Below are 16,839 nucleotides of genomic sequence, written 5' to 3'. Positions count from 1 at the left end.
TGAATGAATGAATGAATGAATTTTATTATTGTGTCATGTCCAAAGAGGACTCATCCCTTTCGGGATTGTAAGACACCACAAAAACTGTATTAAGTTGTATGGATTGGATGAGTTGTCAAAACAATATGTTTTCTTTTTGTTTGTTTTTTTTAAATATCCATTATTATGATGACACTGCTCCCCCACCCCCTCCCTCCCTCCCTTGCAGGACGCTATCTTGCATGCATTTCCTTATTAATTTGTCGAACCTATGAATCTGTTTCCTGGTTTCGTCCTCAAATGTTCCAGCAGATGGATGTAGGCACAGTCGTAAACTTCAACAACTGTTCAGAACATACAGATACGACATTGCTATGCTGGTTGTGTTTTTTTTTTCTTCTTTTTTTCTCTCATTTGGGAGAAACAAAAGAAAATTCAACACTACAGCCACTCTCTCTCCCCCTCTCTGTCCCAGCCGGGACTCAAAGACACTGTGGAAAAGGTGAAGCTGGCAGCGTTGCTCGGTCGCTGCACGACGAATGAAAGAGCAGGAAGGGCGTCAGGGGGAAAAATAGGCTTGCCCTTCCAAAAGGACAAGGAATGTTAAAATGTGGAAACCTCGGAAAAAGTCGCAGCGGCAACAACCTGTGGCGGCAGGCAGCAGTCAAACGTGTTTGAAGGAACAAAGGAGCTCTGTGAAGGAGGATCTCTGACCTTACTCTACAGGTGTCCACTTGTTTATGCACTCCTGGGCTCTGTCTTTTTGGAGGAAATATCACTCTGTCCACTCCTCCTCTCATCCTCCACGAGCTGCAGCATCTGCCAGGACATTATTAGTCACTTTAAGCCTTTATGAGGAGGCCATGATGGATCTTCCAAAAAAAGAAGAAGAAGAAGAAGCTTCAAAACATAGTCACGTGTTGCCACGGTCAATTACATGCAAGAATATTGTGAAAATTTGTGTGTACAGTAAATATTTACTTTGCTTGAGACTTTCAAATAAATCGATCATGAATTGAGTATGTCTGTAACATTTTGTGACTTAGGTCAAAAACTTTATTGGTACCATTAAAATCACATACATTTTATGTTAGAATGTAAAAATGCAACATTTGTATAATTGAACTTTCATTTCAATTATTGTTGAAAATTTTAGTCGATAATTTTGTAACATGTTTTGAAAAACATGCGATTTAAAATGTTTGTTGGCGTTATGTTAACTCTTGCTTGCAGTAAATAGGCATTTATTTCCAAACAAGTTTGAATATTAACCTACATAATCCCCACAAATCAGATTTATGGTCTATTTGTTAGGCTGCCCCCTACTGGTCAAATACACATTCATCTCTCACACCGGCAATAATTAACTCTCTTTAGTTTATCATCTTCAGAAATTTAAATAACATCAAAATACTATAGAAAAGAATGTTGTGGCTAATATTGTGTTTAAATTAACTCGGACACTGCATTGCATGAATATGAATATGTGGAATAACGGCATGCAAGCACAACGGTAATAATCTGCTCCCCCATTGACACAAACACTTTATTTATTGCCTGGAGCATCTGGAGACAGGGTTTGCATGGATTTGGGGTTTAAAATAAGAAAAACAAAAAAAACAAAAAAAAAAACCCATACAGGATTTTGAGATGAACAAGTTTGAAAATCACAAACCACACGCAAAAATGATGTAAATCTCTCAGAAATAACACAACTGAGGTCCCTCAACTCAAGAGTATTCAGTTCCTGCCATCTGGTACACTTTTGTTTTTGACACACACTTATCATGCAGCATCACACAATGTTCTATGTTCGGGTACCACAACTTGGAAAATGTAATCAGATTTTATGTGCACAGGAAGACAATATGGTACTACAATTTACCACTAAGACAGTTTGAGGTACAGGGCCTGGTTTTAGAAGGGTTGCCATGTTTCTGGTCTGACCTGCTGCCATCTGAAATAAAGACCAGCTGGGGATTTAATGTACAAACCGAAGTGAACTCAATACGATCGTCACTCAGAGTTGATTATCATGCTCTCCTCCAGGGGTTTTATCGAAAGGATATAAGAAAGTTTAATTTACTTGATTTTTAGGGGGGGGGGGGGGTGCTCCTTCCTTCACACGTCACAACCTGTTACACTGAAAGAGTCAGGATTGGGTTGAGGAAACACTGACATTATTTAGGATGATTCATCTTCTGGGCAACATGAGCATCCAAACATCCACCTGATAGCAGCTGACAGCAACCACTGCTGGTGGAATTTGGCACATTTCTGCACTTTCCTTTTGAATGCGACATCCTTCCTCCTCACAATATCTGACATTGTCGTTATAAACAACGTCATAAGCTACATCATGAACTGTTCAAACACCATTTTGGACGAAACCAGTCTCCTCTTCACTGTTCGGACAAAGGTAAACGGCTGTACAAATGATATGCTCTCGGTGCTGTGGCGCTCAAAGTCCAAACTGAGAACGATATTTATACATTAAAAATAGATTTAAGAAATATGACTCGGCATCAGCGATGTTTAGGAATCAAACAGCATTGTTGAATTTCCATTTGCTCTTTTTAACACTTTAGAAGTGACAAAGTCTGGTTTTTTCTCTTTTACAGTCTTTTAGTCACTTAAGGTGTGCATTTAAAAAAAAAAGAAAAAAAAAAGATATTGTCCAATGAGCACTTTTCTTGGCTTATTGGCAGTGTTTTTAGTCTCTGTGTCGTTTGTCAGTCCATCAGCCCCAGGTTGGGTATCCGTTCCACTGGGATGAAACATGAAGGCACCATAAAGCACAGGAGGCTGAACACAAGTGCAACTGAACTCAACTGCATTTGCAGAACAAAAAAAGAAAAACTCCCTCTGGGCTCAAGCAATATTATTTTTAATAAATTATTTTGCCCTCCGCTGAAGTGCATTAACACATATTAAATTCACACTTGACTTTCCAGCGAGCGGCACAACTTCAGCCTGGCAGCACGCTGAGGCTCTGGCTCGCTCGCTGCTAACTACCTGTCTAAAACGCAGCGGTGATGCCCCCGCCAGTCGCCTTATGGGGGTAAATAAAAACGAGGAGAAAATGGCAAACGGAGGGGAAAACAGAAACGGTGACGCGGGACAGGAACTATGCAGACGGTGAAATGGGGGCTGACGTGTTTTCAGGAGGTCTCGTCTTCTTGCGAGACACTGTGTGGGTGTCCTGTCAGCTGGCATCAGCGTCCGCGCTACCCTCATTAGCTCCCATACAGCGTTAGTCAGCCAAGGGTGCATGACTTTCCACGGACAGGCGGGCGGGATCCAAAAAAAAAAAAAAAAAAAAAAAAAAATTCTTCTTCTTCTTTTTGACTCATTTGCAACAGGCCGACAGCGACTCGGGTCTTGCAAGTCTGCTTATCTTGCAGCCATCACACCTGCTCCGGCTAACAAACGCCGATCGGCCGCAGAGAGATAACAACCTCACGTCATTTCTCGGAATCAAACGGGGGTCTGGTCTCATTATTAGATTTTTTTTCCCTTGCTCTGACAGAAGGTCCGCTTCTGTTCCCAATGAGCTGAGACCACAGAGAGCGTTGTCTGGCATCGGCACGGCCTGCCGGAATATGAGTGCAGGAAAGCAACAAAGGAGTGCGTGTGCATATACATATATATATATATATTTATGTATATATATATATATATATGTATAGGCCTGTGCGTGCATGTCTGGGTCCGTGTGTGTGTGTGAGGGGATCTACAGCTGCGATGCGGATCACCACGATTGGCCCGCTGTGAATGGGAAGGGATAAGTAATCCAAGGTGTTCTTAGTCAGCTGTTTGACACGGCTGTGAAGCGAGCAGAGCAGGGCGGAGCGGAGCGGAGAGGCAGGCAGAGCCGCAACAGGCCCCCCAATTTAACAGCGTTCAGAGCTCGTTGAACCTAAACCCACCTGACATGAATGCAATCATTCAGCGGGAGCTGGAGAACATTAAGTCTCCCGGGAGGGCCGGCGGATTCGGGGAGCCGCCAAGCTCGTAGGTGGACGCGGCGTCGGCGACCCCCCGACGAAAAAAACAATCGGGCATTGACGTCCGAGCCTAATCAGCGGCTGGAGCGCTGAATCAGCTGTGGGGCGGCTGGTGAGGTGGTGCAAGGGGAGGGGAGGGGGGGGAAATTGGGGAAACAGACACGATGGAATGAGAGAAAAGACTACATGGAAATTTTGAAAATGAAGAAATTATAATTTGCTTTGGACGGCTGTCGGAGGGGAAAATATTCCCTCGCAGCGTGTGTGTGTGGGTTCTGTTGCACTTGTGTTTGCTCTGTTGTGTTTCCACTGTGCTCGTGTAATCCAGCCCCTGTTCTCCGGGGCGGCGCGTCCTAAATCCTCAGCGGGGAGAGTGGGGATTGCCACGGATCCCCCCCCTCATCCCACCCCCCCCCCCCCACCTCGTGCGCCGCCGCTCCTTAGAACCTGGTGCTCTCATGTTTCAGCATGCGGATGTTGGTAAGAGTCCCGCTGGCCCGGTGGTGGTGGTGGTGGTGGTACCCGTAAGCCTGGCGCTGGCCCTCCAGTCACCGAGCGCCGCTCCCCGCCGACGACATGCTGCTGCTGGGGCTGGAGCTGACCGAGCCGCGGTCCTCGAACACGCTGATCTCCAGCTGAGGGCAGCGTTAAGGGGTCAGTCGTGACAAAAGTTAAAGAAAGAATAACACTGAGGCTGAGTTTAGGGAGAACTGGGGGCCAAGGAAAATAGTTCACGGATATTCAGTTCCATCTTGAGTACGTTTTTTACCGCTTCCAAAAAGTGATGGTGAAAGTGCCACCATGTGTTTTTGCCTCTTAACTTTCACTGCTTTACATCCAATTGAGAGGTTTCACACAACGAAAAAAAAAAATCACCAGTAATTTGTAACAATGTTCCTAATCAGTGAACTCCTCAGAAATGGGAAAAGCTTCCCAGGCTGGTCCACACCAGCCAAGTCTTCCTTCCACCTGCTGTGGCCGTTCCATATTTGACCCTTTAAAACGTGTGGAAGGCCCGACAAAGCTTCAACTTCAGAAGCAGGATTGTAAACACAGGGTTAAATTTGCTGTATTCTGGAGACTGTTTTCTAACAGTTCATCACTTAAGGTTCCTCCATTGGAGTCTGGGGTGAAAAAAAAGAAAAACATCAACTTCGGTTGCCTTTTAAAACAATGAAAGGAGAAAACCCTAAATTCTGAATATGAAATGCTTGAAATACACATAAGTGTCAAAGATGGTCCTCGGCCAAGATGGATCATTTTGCTCCCAGTGTGATACTAATCGGCAAAACAACAGTAAAACATAGCAGTCGGGGTGAACCTATGAGCTCAGAGAGAGACAGAAAGGAAAAAGTTTTGCCATCCACGTGTTGATTTTATCAGGTGTGTGACACATCCTGCAGGAACAGACACTCCAAGTGCAGCGACACCCTGCTGTGACGTCAATACGGCTGCCTGTCATGGGATCAGCAAAAATGGAACTGCCAAAAAGCATAACTCACAGCATGCAAAGCAGTAGCTGTGTTTCCATTACCCCTAGAATTGCGCAAAACCTAAATATCGCAATAAAAAAAATATGGTAATGGAAACGCCTGAACTTAGAAAAACCTCTCAAATATTGCTAAAAGGTTTTGACGCTCTCATGAGGTGGTTTTTCCAGACGTATCGATATAGAGGTATGTCGCCAAAGTGTCATGGAAACAATTTTTTTTCGCATTTACATGTCACCGGACGTGACGTACGGGGTCACGTGACCAGTTCACTTCAAGTGAAAATGTGCGCGTTATGTTTGGAACTGAACCCTAACCCTAATGGAGGAGGAGACAGAGTAATTTTTTAAAAGTAATCAAAGAGAAAAATATAACAACCATTCTTGACAGCAAACAAATGTAAACAAACAAAAGCAAACGTAATTCTCGTAAAATCTCGCCCTGCAAACATCGTAAAATCTCGCGGGATAAGATTTTACAAGAATTACGGCTTCACACCATTCAACGGAAACACCTGCAAAACGCAATCGTACTTTGTCGAAAATGTTACAAATATCGCGAAAAACTGCCAGCGTCGGCTCCAACCTGATGACATCCTGCCACGTACACAGCATGTCAGTTTATCTGAGCCTGAAGTGCACTTTCGTCCAAATCAGTTAAAATGGAGGGCAGACATTCAAAAGGATACGACCCTCATCCCTCTCTCAATGGGGTCAGTGAGCAGCAGGCCTCTGGGAGCGTAGATCTTCTCATTCTGCTCCTGGATGTAGCTCGATATCTTCTTCAGCACCTGCAACACAGAACAGCATGATGGGGAGAGGAATGACGCATCGACAAATCCAAGTCTGAGAGAGGATTCAAGTCTGAAATCCAGGTGGAAAAAGGGGAATTAGCACCCATGAGCAGTTGGTTGTTGGTCTTCTTGATTTTCCCTTTTAATCGAAGATTTTTCGCTCTATAAAGTTCTGCCAGTCATCTCGAGGAAGGCCCGTCAAACCTAATTACTGAGCGTTGACAAGCATGAGCTTTCCGTCTCTTGAGGTTTCTCTGAATTAAAAAAAAAAAAATAAAATCAATTTAGCCACTAATCCAAACAGATGCCTCTCAGGCTGCATGTCCTGTCTCCGTGAACCGAGCGGAGTGAAGCCTCGGTACACAAGCTCAAACAGAGCGAGGCCGGAGTGAACGGGAACCAGATGGGTGCAGGCTTCCAGCGCCGGCCGGGCCGGCAGCTGTGGCAGTGGCATCATTAGACCTGCTTGTTCAGCCTCGGCCTCACGCATCTGCGAGCGCCAGCGAAGCTGATGTGCCATGCCTCCCTTCAACTCTGCCTGACCATGTTAATCAAGAGCCGCACGCTCCGCCGGGCCTCGTGTACACGGAAGGACGCGCAACCCTTAGCGCATCTGGGCTAACGCGGTACACATTGGAGTGGGCGCCGCTGTGCTGTTTGTATTAGAGGCTAGTCGTGGCACCCCCCCCGCATCCCTGACCGACTCAGTCTTAAATGAACACGTTCGAGCCAGTCTACCCAGTGCTTGTCATCCAAGGCTGTGGACACGCTGGAGGATAAAAAAAATCTTAACTGATTTTAAAAATGTTGAAGATGCCAGAAATGAGGATTATTTCAACCACCATTAACTGGACAGCCAGACTGAGAGACCACACACACCTGAGGACTCAAGATGTCAGATAATCCCTCGTCATCCGAGCTCAGCTCAGCACGCTCCTGCAATTTCTGGCCACGCCTTTTCCTTGTCAGACCTGTTGTGATACGTCTTGCAAGACACGTTGAATAAACACTCGCCTCGTTGCCAAAATTCCACTTTTTCAACAGTTTGGTCCGTTGTGGGAACTTATTCGTGCATTGTTTTTTGAGCCGGACTGGGCTTCCAGTCTCTTCCCTTCCTGCTCCTTCTCAACGGAACCAAAAAATGTGAAAAGAATTGCGATTTTCGATTGCATGAACTTAGACTGGAGCAAGAAAATCGCATTGACACCACACACTTGAGGATGAGGATTAGACAAATACTCACCTGTCTCCCTGACTCTGGCCAAGCCCTTTAAATCTCTGGGGAAGCAAATCTGGCTAAAAAAAAAACCTCAAGTGTGTCCCCAGCCGTAGTGTGAATATGCATTAATTTCCATTTTATGCATGCATACTTACATATATACACACATAGCAATACATGTATGCAAGTCCCTATGACAAGACAACATCACAATGAAACATCAGCAGCAACAGAAAGCCACTGCCGTTTTAAGAAAATAATGAATGAAATGAATAAAGCAAGAAATTACATCAGAGACAAGAACAGCTTGTTCTGAATATGGCCTTTTGAAATCTCACCGAGTGAACATGGAAGTGTTGCTGCAAACAATAGCACTGTGAAAAAGAAAAAAGCGATCACACTGGATGAGTCCCAGATCGCAGCGGCTCTAACGGACCGCTGGTGTTGAAACGACCGAAAGGTCACCGCAGAACTCGGAACCCCGACGGATTAAGACAACGGAGGCTGCACTCGGCACCGCTGGGTGTCAAAAGGCCTGTTACAGCTGCAGGCCACAGCTGCTGATGTGGTGACCTCCTCCTGCCTCGTGAAGGAGCAAGCCAGAGAGGAAGACTTCACTCTGACTCATAACGTGGAGGACCAGCGAAGCGGGAGATGTTTGTCAGTGGGGTGGGGGTGAGGGGGGGGGTGGGGATCTGGAACACAAGCGGCTCCCTGTTTGACTTGGACGCACGTCAGCACGTTCGATAATGCACGATGCAAACTGCAAAGAGGTTTGCGTCACCGAGGGTGATACAGGGGAAACAACGTGTGTGTGTGTGTGTGTGTGTGTGTGTGTGTGTGTGTGTGTGAATAAGTGCCCACACACGCATTCTTGTGAGTAAGAACAGGGCGCACAAGCCGCCCAGGAGGGAAGTTTCATGAACGCTTTGGTGCACATCTATCTGTTCTGACTCGCTGCCAGCAATCAGCGTCCTTTGATGGGCCACGACGTGCATCTCAGGGAGCCCGAACATTGCTCGGTGTGTGTGTGTGTGTGTGTGTGTGTGTCAACGTTATCAGCACACTCACACGCAGACAGGTGCGCGTCTGTCTGTCTGTCGTCAACGTGGGCGGTTGTATTTGATCGTCGTCAGTCATAACGCAACCCAGCCGAGATGATTCGGTCAAACAGGTAAATAAACAACGCTGCTAGCTCGGCCTGATAGCATCTCCGGGTCTAAACTGGGGCTGTCGACGGGGAGATGAAAGAGGGGGCCTCCGTACAGGAACATTTCTGCATGACTTGGACATGGCGAGAAGTTGCTTTGTGCAACCCGGTCAAACTCACTTGATTTAAAAAGAAGAAAAAGAAGAAAAAAAAGCAATGTTTAGAGAACGCAACAAGGCCAGGAGATGAAGGTCACGGCTGACGGAGATCAGAGAGAAATGAAGGAACTCCACGGCAACTTTGGTTCCGTCAGGGTCACGCAGCCACAAGAGGATTAAATCAACCCCACGGTGCATGTATGTGTTTGTTCCTGCCACCTTTGTCACGGGGCAACGAGCAGCAACGGCATGTAACCACCATGCCGGCCCTAGCAGGTCACTTTGCACGAGGTCTAGCAGTGGACGGACGGCTGAGGAGCAGCATGACCCTCGGAATTGCATCTCCTGTTCTTCTGGCAGAGACTCACTGGTGGACGTTCCGCCTTTGTCCGACAGATCCAGCTTGCCCAGAGGGGATTAAACGAGTCTGGTAGCTGGGCGGCCAAGGTCGATGAGAGCAGAACGAGCCGCCAATAAACAGCGACCGGTTGAAATGTGATGGATGACATGAATCCAGGAGACCACATCCAGGCAATCAATCGGCTTCTGTTATATTTCGTCCCTGTCGTGTGTCATTTATTACTCAGAAGGTCTTGCTCGGGTCATTCCGCGAGGTGCCTTCGCCGCCCCGGTGCTCAATCTCGTGGTGGAAGGTGGTTTCAGCTCAAACACGTGCAGGATAATGTGCAGAACATTTCCCCTGGGAGGGCAGCAAACATCTTGCGGTGTGAGTCGCGCGCCGGAGTGTTGAACCAGCTGAACCCCAGATAAACAAGTGACCGACAAAACACCTCAAAACACGTTTGAAATCTGAAAGGAGCTCCATATTTACCGGTCTTCCATATTTATAGTTCAGGTCCACCAAAATAAACTCAGTGTTTTTGGCCACGAGGGGCTTCGCCAGGTTTGCCGAGTGATGAGGGACAAATTGCTCCTTTCCTCACACGCTGGAAGGCCGAAGCCTCTGGAAGAATGTTTGAGCTTCAGACAGAACCTTCAGCTGCAGCCAGAACAAAACACTCTGAAATTGTCACTCTATAAAAAAGTCAGGTCTTAGTGTGCAGTGGGGAGGAAATAACATTTATTTGCGCTGCATCTAAATACGGATGTATTTGTCAATATTTAGATCCATGCATCTCTTAAAAATATAAGTGCCACAATCTATATTAGTGTTACTGTAAAGCTTAATTGTGCTTCCTAACCGTTTCTTAATCTGGCAACAAAAAGTCCCATCTGTCAACCAACACCAGGGCATTTCTTAGCTGTGCAATGTTTTTTTTTTTCCTTCAGTTTTTACCTTCTCATAGCGCGTCTCCATGCACAGGAAGATGATGTACGCCGTCGCGCACGCCAGACATCCTTCCAGGTAAGACTGACCTCCGATCTTCTCGGCCTCCACATAGTAGGAGTTCAGCGTCTTCACCGTCTCCTCCAGCAAAGTTCGCTCGATCTATTTGCAGAAAAACACGCACAGAGGTCCAGGTGGAGATGCGGTGTGTTTTTTGTTTTTTTTTCCAGTGCGCTGTGTGTTTTGTGCGCTCACCCTGTTGTCGAGCTCCGAGGGGAACTTGGTCAGGAAGCGGCAGACGGTTCCGTCGCTGTAGTCCCTCTGGATGAAGACCTTGGTCACCAGCGACGCACTGTGCCGCAGCTCCTGGAGGTTGTGGAACTGAAGGATGAACATACAGAAGATGTGAATGAAAAGATCTAATCAATGGAGCTTCAGCCTCATTCATTTACTCTGTATTTTAGTGGGTGGCCAAATGTTCTCTTCCATGCCAGAAGCACTCACACTACAAAGGTAGCCAGCTCCTATTAATGAGTATGAACATTGATTGCTAAATTCTAAAAGGATTTCTATGCATTGAAGTCTTGTGTAACTCTGTTACAGTAAAGAAAGTCTTATTGTCTTATGTCTAATTTTACAGCAGCAGAGCAGGACAGCAATGCACCACTACAACTGTCCACAGCAGAGGAAACTCATTCACCTCTCCGCCTGCCTCAACATCAGTCAGTAGACCCCTGGTGGCAACAACGACACACTTTTACAACGCTCCTCTTTCCAGGGCTGAGTGATGCATTTCACACCCAAACACCCCCCAAACCCCCGAGAATCTTATAAATGGGCCACGGCAACTTGTCCCCTGCTGTTTCAAGTGGCTGCTCTCAGGAGGACGGCAATTAGAGGTACAGTTGGCAGGAGGGATGGAGAGAGAGAGAGAGAAAAAAAAGAAAACCAGGAGTGCATATGCACCCCCCCCCCCAAAAAAAAAATAAAAAAATGATGTGTTATTAATAAGATCCCATCACAACAACTTACTATAACAAGCAGTGTGTGTTCAGATCACCTGAACAAAAAAAAACCCAAAACTCTCTCGCTCGTAAGCCTGGAACAATGACCGGCTTTCATCTCCGTATAGGGGATATCATTCACCAGCAGAATTAGCATCCAAGCCGCTATTTTTGTCCGCCTCAAGCCAAAACCGTCTCTCAGCTCGTGGAAGCGTCTGCCTGCCAGAGCTTTATATATCCCTCCGTTTTCGCCTTCCCCGCCTCTCCAACACCACCTCCCCTCCTGCGTGACGCTGTCTTCAGGCCGTCGTAGTGAACAACAAGTCAGTCTATTATTAGAAGCAATTAGCAGCACACCATTGTGAAGCACCTTTTTTCTTTTTTTTTCTTTTTTTTTAACAAAAGTTAGGATCTGCTGTTTTGGAGTCTGGTTTATCGTGTGCTTGTGCTCGGCCACTGCCAGTCTGCAGGCGTTCGCACGCTAGGGAAGCAGTGACAAAAGAGGGCTTTCTTTTATGTGCGGCACAGGAAGGCTCAGCTAAGAATAAATTTGAATAATCTCAATGGATGTTTGTGGTGAAGTGCACTCCAGCAATCACGGTAAGAGACTGTAGTTGGTAATGATCATAAAAGACAGAGGAAAAGGGGGGGAAAATGCTGCAGGAAAATCAAGATGTGGCTGCTAATCCAAACGACTAAATGCTGGAAAATTAAAAATGGAAAATAATAACGAAGGAAAGTTTGGAGATATTGAGGCGTAAATGGAAAAAATAATCCATGATAGCAAAGAGGGGGAAGAAAAGTGCAGATGTTGTTGTCTTTAAGGGGGAATTTAGTTGTATCCACATTCAGGCCAGGTTTATTCCGTCCTCTTTCCACCACCTGAAATCTTTGTCCTGTCTGTCAGTTGCAGCTGGACTGATGCAGCCAGTGTTCTTGTGTCGTCCCGATGCAGGAAAAACAGATGACCTCTATGCCACTCTAATAAACTCTGACACTTGAGCTCCAAACTGACAACTGACTGAATCTCTGCAAGTTGTGGCTGAAGGCTCTGACAGCAGTTGAAAATGAAGAAATTGTGGTTTCCGCGTCATTGCTTGACGCGATAAAAGTCAAATGTAAGTTAATTAAGTTACTTTTTAGATATTAGATTTATAGTTGAAAACAACATTCATAATTTCACTTAATTTCAGCCCAAAAAGGTCACGAGCAAATCCAATCTCACTAAAAAATAACATTTCACACAGTTGAAATAAAATGAACGACACCTTTGGGACAAATAAAGTTTTTTTTGAATCAAACTGAACAGACAACATGTCACAGTTACACACTGACCGGCTTTAACATCCCATTTGTTTAAGCTAAAGAAATACCCCCGCTGGGTCCAAAATAAGCAGGCAGCTCGTCTCCTCCCTGCAAAGCCCTGCTTTGATTCTCAGGACCTGATGAAATGTTTCTCCGGCCACATGGGCCCGAAGTTACTGGCAGAGCCGCTCAGTCTGCGTCCGTTTAATCCTTCAAGATAAACGTCTTGGGCTTGAAGGGTGCTGATGTTTACTTTTCTGTGTGGGATGGAGCAAGTCAAGTCCAGTCTATTACTGCGTCTAAATATGGAACACGGGCAGACGGCAGCATCGCTCTGATCGCGCGGGAGGCTTTTTTTAAATTTTTTTTTTCCCCAGAAGGACCTCCGCCTACACTCTCCTTACCTTTGCTTCAGTTTGTGCATCATCTGTGACCGAGTTACACAAGCTTTTGCTCAAACTTCATGGAGAATTCCGCACAAATATTTTACGACTTTTTTTACGACGAATTTTCCCACATGGGGAAAAGCCAGATGGAACGTTTCTTAATGGTTTGGATTCATCTCGCACATCCATTTGTCCCATGAAGAAATGTTTGAAAAGCGAAGCAAAACTTTGGGTAGGCGACGGAGTGGGTTTAATGTCCGACATTTGAGCAGGGCTGTTTGCTGCTGCCTCTTCAGCTGCAGGTATCAACAGTCTGAGGCTTCTGGAGTGCTGCGTTTACATCAGAGGACAGCTGGGAATGAAGTCGCCTTCAAGTTGACAACTTTTGTGTGAGAAAGAGACGCCTATATTTTATATTTAGTTCTTGTTAGTGTTGCTAGCCCATGCTCGTCTATGGATATATAAATACAGCATATTAAAGTGCCATGCACGACAGTGGGCCTCTTCAAGCATCACAACAATATATGCTGCAAAACATTGACGGAACTTTGAAATGATTCAGAACAAGTGGTTAAACAGTGGTGTAATACACAACTTTCACTCAAAGAGGCTAGTGATGTTGAATTTGGAACTCAGGGGTTGTTGAAGCTCCTCCAATCTTTCAGCCTTAAATTCCAACATAAGATGGTTTATTCTGATGATGTATTTGCTCATAAACTCAGAAAATCCCACCTTTGAGGTTTAAGGGAGTGCACAGTTTCTATTGGAGCTTAATGGGGGGAGTGCGTCCACGTCCCTCGATTAGCTGCTGAGCGCCGTGGTGTTTAGCTAAGCTATTGCCAAAACCGCTAACCGTACTAAAGTGAAAGCATGTTTTTCCACTGGAAAAAAAAAAAACCTTTGGTACTTAGTTCTTGTTTTATTGCAAAACTGTTACGACATTCTCATGAAACTGCTGCTCATCCAGCCTCCAAGCTAACCTCGTTAGCATCAGCTCTGTCAACAGTTGGTCAATGAAGCCGCAGCAGGAGCTGCCTCCCGTTTCACCATGAGGTGGCAAGTAAGGTGGCTTAACGCAAGTCATGGAATCCTGAGGACAAAAAAATACTCTGAATAAAACCTCCATAATCCAGCTGCATTGCTTGTTTGATATTTACGAGCACACGGTTGACAAGTTCAGTTGAAAGGATCAGAGATCAGAACGGTGGAATTTCATCATGAGACAAAAAACCTCAGCAGCTTCTATTTTAAGAGTGGAAATATAATATAAAAATAAGGCCGAGTTAGCTAGAACAAACAAAATAAATCCATGTATGTCTGTTTAAATCAAAAGTTAAAGAACCACTTTTAGCATATTTTCTTTTTTAGTTAGTCCATTTCACCGCCTTCATCACTGACATTTGTTTCTCTGTGTATACGCTCCCGCCTGGATCTGTGGGTCTGGGCGACTCTCTCTGCCATGTTTCCTAGTTAAGTCACTCCGACTCAGGGAACACATAGCGACAGCACGGCCGAGTGCTGCCAGTGGGCAGACGTCGTAAAGGGCACTTACGCAGTCTGAGGACTCACAGCGAACGCACTCAGAGCCGAAAGGCGGGGAAGGAATTCTCCGACTGCCCCGGCGTTTGCCTGACTGTCAGCACTCTCTTTACATCCCTGCTCAACACAGCTGGCTCGCCGCCACTGCGGGCAGCCTCCATAATGTTTACAGTCGGGCCGCCTGAGCCAGAGGTCCATAAATCGTTTAAGGCTTGGACCATGTTGATAAGGTTTTTTTTTTTCCCCTTCTTTTTCTTTGAAGGTCAAGAGTGGAGGTTCAGCGACTGGAGGAGAAAATCCGTTTTTATTGATAAAGGTGCGGCACCTTTCACTGGAGCGGAGGGGGAGCTCAGCCAACTGCTGAGTAGAATTTTGCTCTTCAACACGTTATTCCTCATCAGGCCACAACCAAGACGAGGAGCCCACAGAGCGGGAAGCAGTCTTAATGGATCAGGGGAGCATCTCGTTCAGCACAAACAGGCTGCACACAGGCAAAGCCGGTCGCTGCTCATTCACTTAAGGGGATCATTTCCTGACTTACCACACAATAAATGCTTCAGAGAGAGTGTTGCAATATATGAGACTGGAGAGGAGGAGGCATGGGGGTTGGAGAGTGGCAGCTGGATGAAAGCACATGAGTAAAGAGAGCGGCTCATCTCACTGACGGTTACAAACTGCAGCGGCCTGCTCGTCTTAAATATGCCGTGGATAATTGATGCGACTTGGACATGAAAATCTGTCCTCGTTTTTTACGCACTCGGCGCGTTGGTGAGTGCGACAAACAGACAGCGGCAGTGGCAGAGGGGCCCCGCTTGCCTAGGAAAAAAAAACAATGGTTTTCTTGAGTTCTTGCCTATAAATTGGATGCTTACTTGTGGATTTGTACCTAGCGCACACACACACACACACACACACACACACACACACACACACACACACACACACACACACACTCCAAGTGCATAAGGACGCTGTCCGCCGGAATCTGCATCCAATTAATGACTCCCTCCTCCAGTGGGATCATTATGTTAAGTGAGGTCGCTCAGTCTTAAGTCAGCATCGCAGTGACATCAGCGAGGACATTGAGAGGTGGTGTGGTGGAGGTGACGGTGGTGGTGGGGTACATCAGCGAGGCTAAAAATACACCCACAAACGCTGTGGATGCTACCAGCGCCCTACCAGGCGACACTATTAGACGCTCGTCCTGTGAGCTCAGCACCTTGGGCAGTTGCCAGTCCTCGTTCTAAATGCCTCGAAAGAAGGAAACGAGGGAAGGGGAGATGGTGCCAGGTTTCTAAAATGTATAAAAGGTTTACGGTTGGCCAGCATCCTGCTCAGCTGTATGACACAGAAGGAGGAGAGGAACTGTCCCTGTCCATGGTGCTGGCTGGCTGCTCCATCCTCACCCTGAACTCTCCACAGACGCCCGTTCCTCCACCTCAGCCAGCAAGACTGCAGTTTCACATCATTCCTCATCAATCTAACCCTGCGAAGGCACAAACCCGTGAGTGGAAAACAAACAAACAAACCCAAAAAAAACAAACAAACAAACCAAAAAAAACCAAACAAACCGCAGGAGAATAAAGGTCGTGGAACGCGGAGCTCCCACAGATCACTGGGAGTAACAGAAGCACCTGCATGAATTCAGATGCTGCTGCTGCTGCGTAAAGACGTGACCTGCTCCGGCGAGCAGCGGCAGCCTCCTCAGTTACAGCCGCGTTCAGTTCCAGCAGCCTGAGCGCCACACCTGCAGTACTGAAAACACACACGCACGCACGCACGCACACACACACACACGCACAAGACGAGAACGAGGTGTTCGTTTTCCACCTCGTCAAGGAAAAGGAAAGAAAGTCTCACCTCTGTCGCCATGTTGTTGCAGCAGCGGGGCGGCGGTGTGCGGCTTTCGCAATGTTGTCCCGTGCCTCAAAGCGACCACCGTGCGCTCGTGCCGAGCGGGACAGCGCGACCGCGGCGCGTGCCAGGAGAGAGCGGATGCGTGGGGCGCGCGCGCACGTGCCGCTTTTTGTGACTGAGGCGCGCTCCTGCGGCCGCGGGATGCGGGGAAGGAGTAGAGGGAGGGAGGGAGGGGGAGGAGGTGTGCGCGCGCCACGTTTTGCGAGTGCACTACATTCGCGCGCTCTCACCTACTACGCGTGGCCACTTTTACGAGGGACCATTAATAATTCCGTCGGTCGTTAATAATTCAAATGAAGTGCCTCGGTTTCCCGTTTTTTTTGTCTGTGAAAATCCGGTGGAGGAAGCGCAGCAGCACACATTTCTCCGCTAAAAGGCAAGAAGAACAACAGAAGGTATATAACCCCCCCCCCCCCCACACACACACACACACACAGTTTTTTGCAGCATGCACTGATATTAAAATCCACTGAGAAAATTGCTTTGTCAAGGAAAAGCAAGGCCAGTTCCACAAGCTTAGAGTAAGAAAAAAAAATAAATAATAAAAAATGGAGTCCTTCATCTGTGTTAAAAGCATCACTGAAATCAATGTTATTACATCCCT

At 46.6% G+C, this 16,839-nt stretch overlaps 1 protein-coding gene across 1 annotated transcript; it reads right to left on the bottom strand.

Annotated features, from left to right (window-relative positions):
- Positions 1–4,404: 4,404 nt before the first annotated feature.
- golga7bb (golgin A7 family, member Bb) lies at positions 4,405–16,303 on the bottom strand. Its single transcript, XM_076018555.1, has 5 exons — positions 16,179–16,303; positions 10,340–10,465; positions 10,094–10,246; positions 6,165–6,266; positions 4,405–4,621 (listed from the first exon to the last, which is right to left on the bottom strand). The coding sequence occupies exons 1-5, from the start codon at positions 16,188–16,190 to the stop codon at positions 4,535–4,537; spliced, it is 480 nt and encodes a 159-aa protein (XP_075874670.1). The 5' UTR covers positions 16,191–16,303; the 3' UTR covers positions 4,405–4,534.
- Positions 16,304–16,839: the final 536 nt, after the last annotated feature.

This window comes from Nelusetta ayraudi, unplaced genomic scaffold (assembly GCF_046127955.1).
Source record: "Nelusetta ayraudi isolate G7.1 ecotype Tasmania unplaced genomic scaffold, CSIRO-AGI_Nayr_v1 ptg000008l, whole genome shotgun sequence".
NCBI classification, from domain to species: Eukaryota; Metazoa; Chordata; class Actinopteri; order Tetraodontiformes; family Monacanthidae; genus Nelusetta; species Nelusetta ayraudi.
Note: the sequence above shows the minus strand (reverse complement) of the source record. Positions and strands in the feature narration are given on the sequence as shown.

Excerpts from the sequence above, each read along its gene's own strand:
- golga7bb (XM_076018555.1), bottom strand. Across the intron at positions 10,247-10,339 it reads CCTCGGAGCTCGACAACAGG|ATCGAGCGAACTTTGCTGGA; the intron begins GTGAGCGCACAA and ends TTCTGCAAATAG. Across the intron at positions 6,267-10,093 it reads TGGAGACGCGCTATGAGAAG|GTGCTGAAGAAGATATCGAG; the intron begins GTAAAAACTGAA and ends TCTGTGTTGCAG.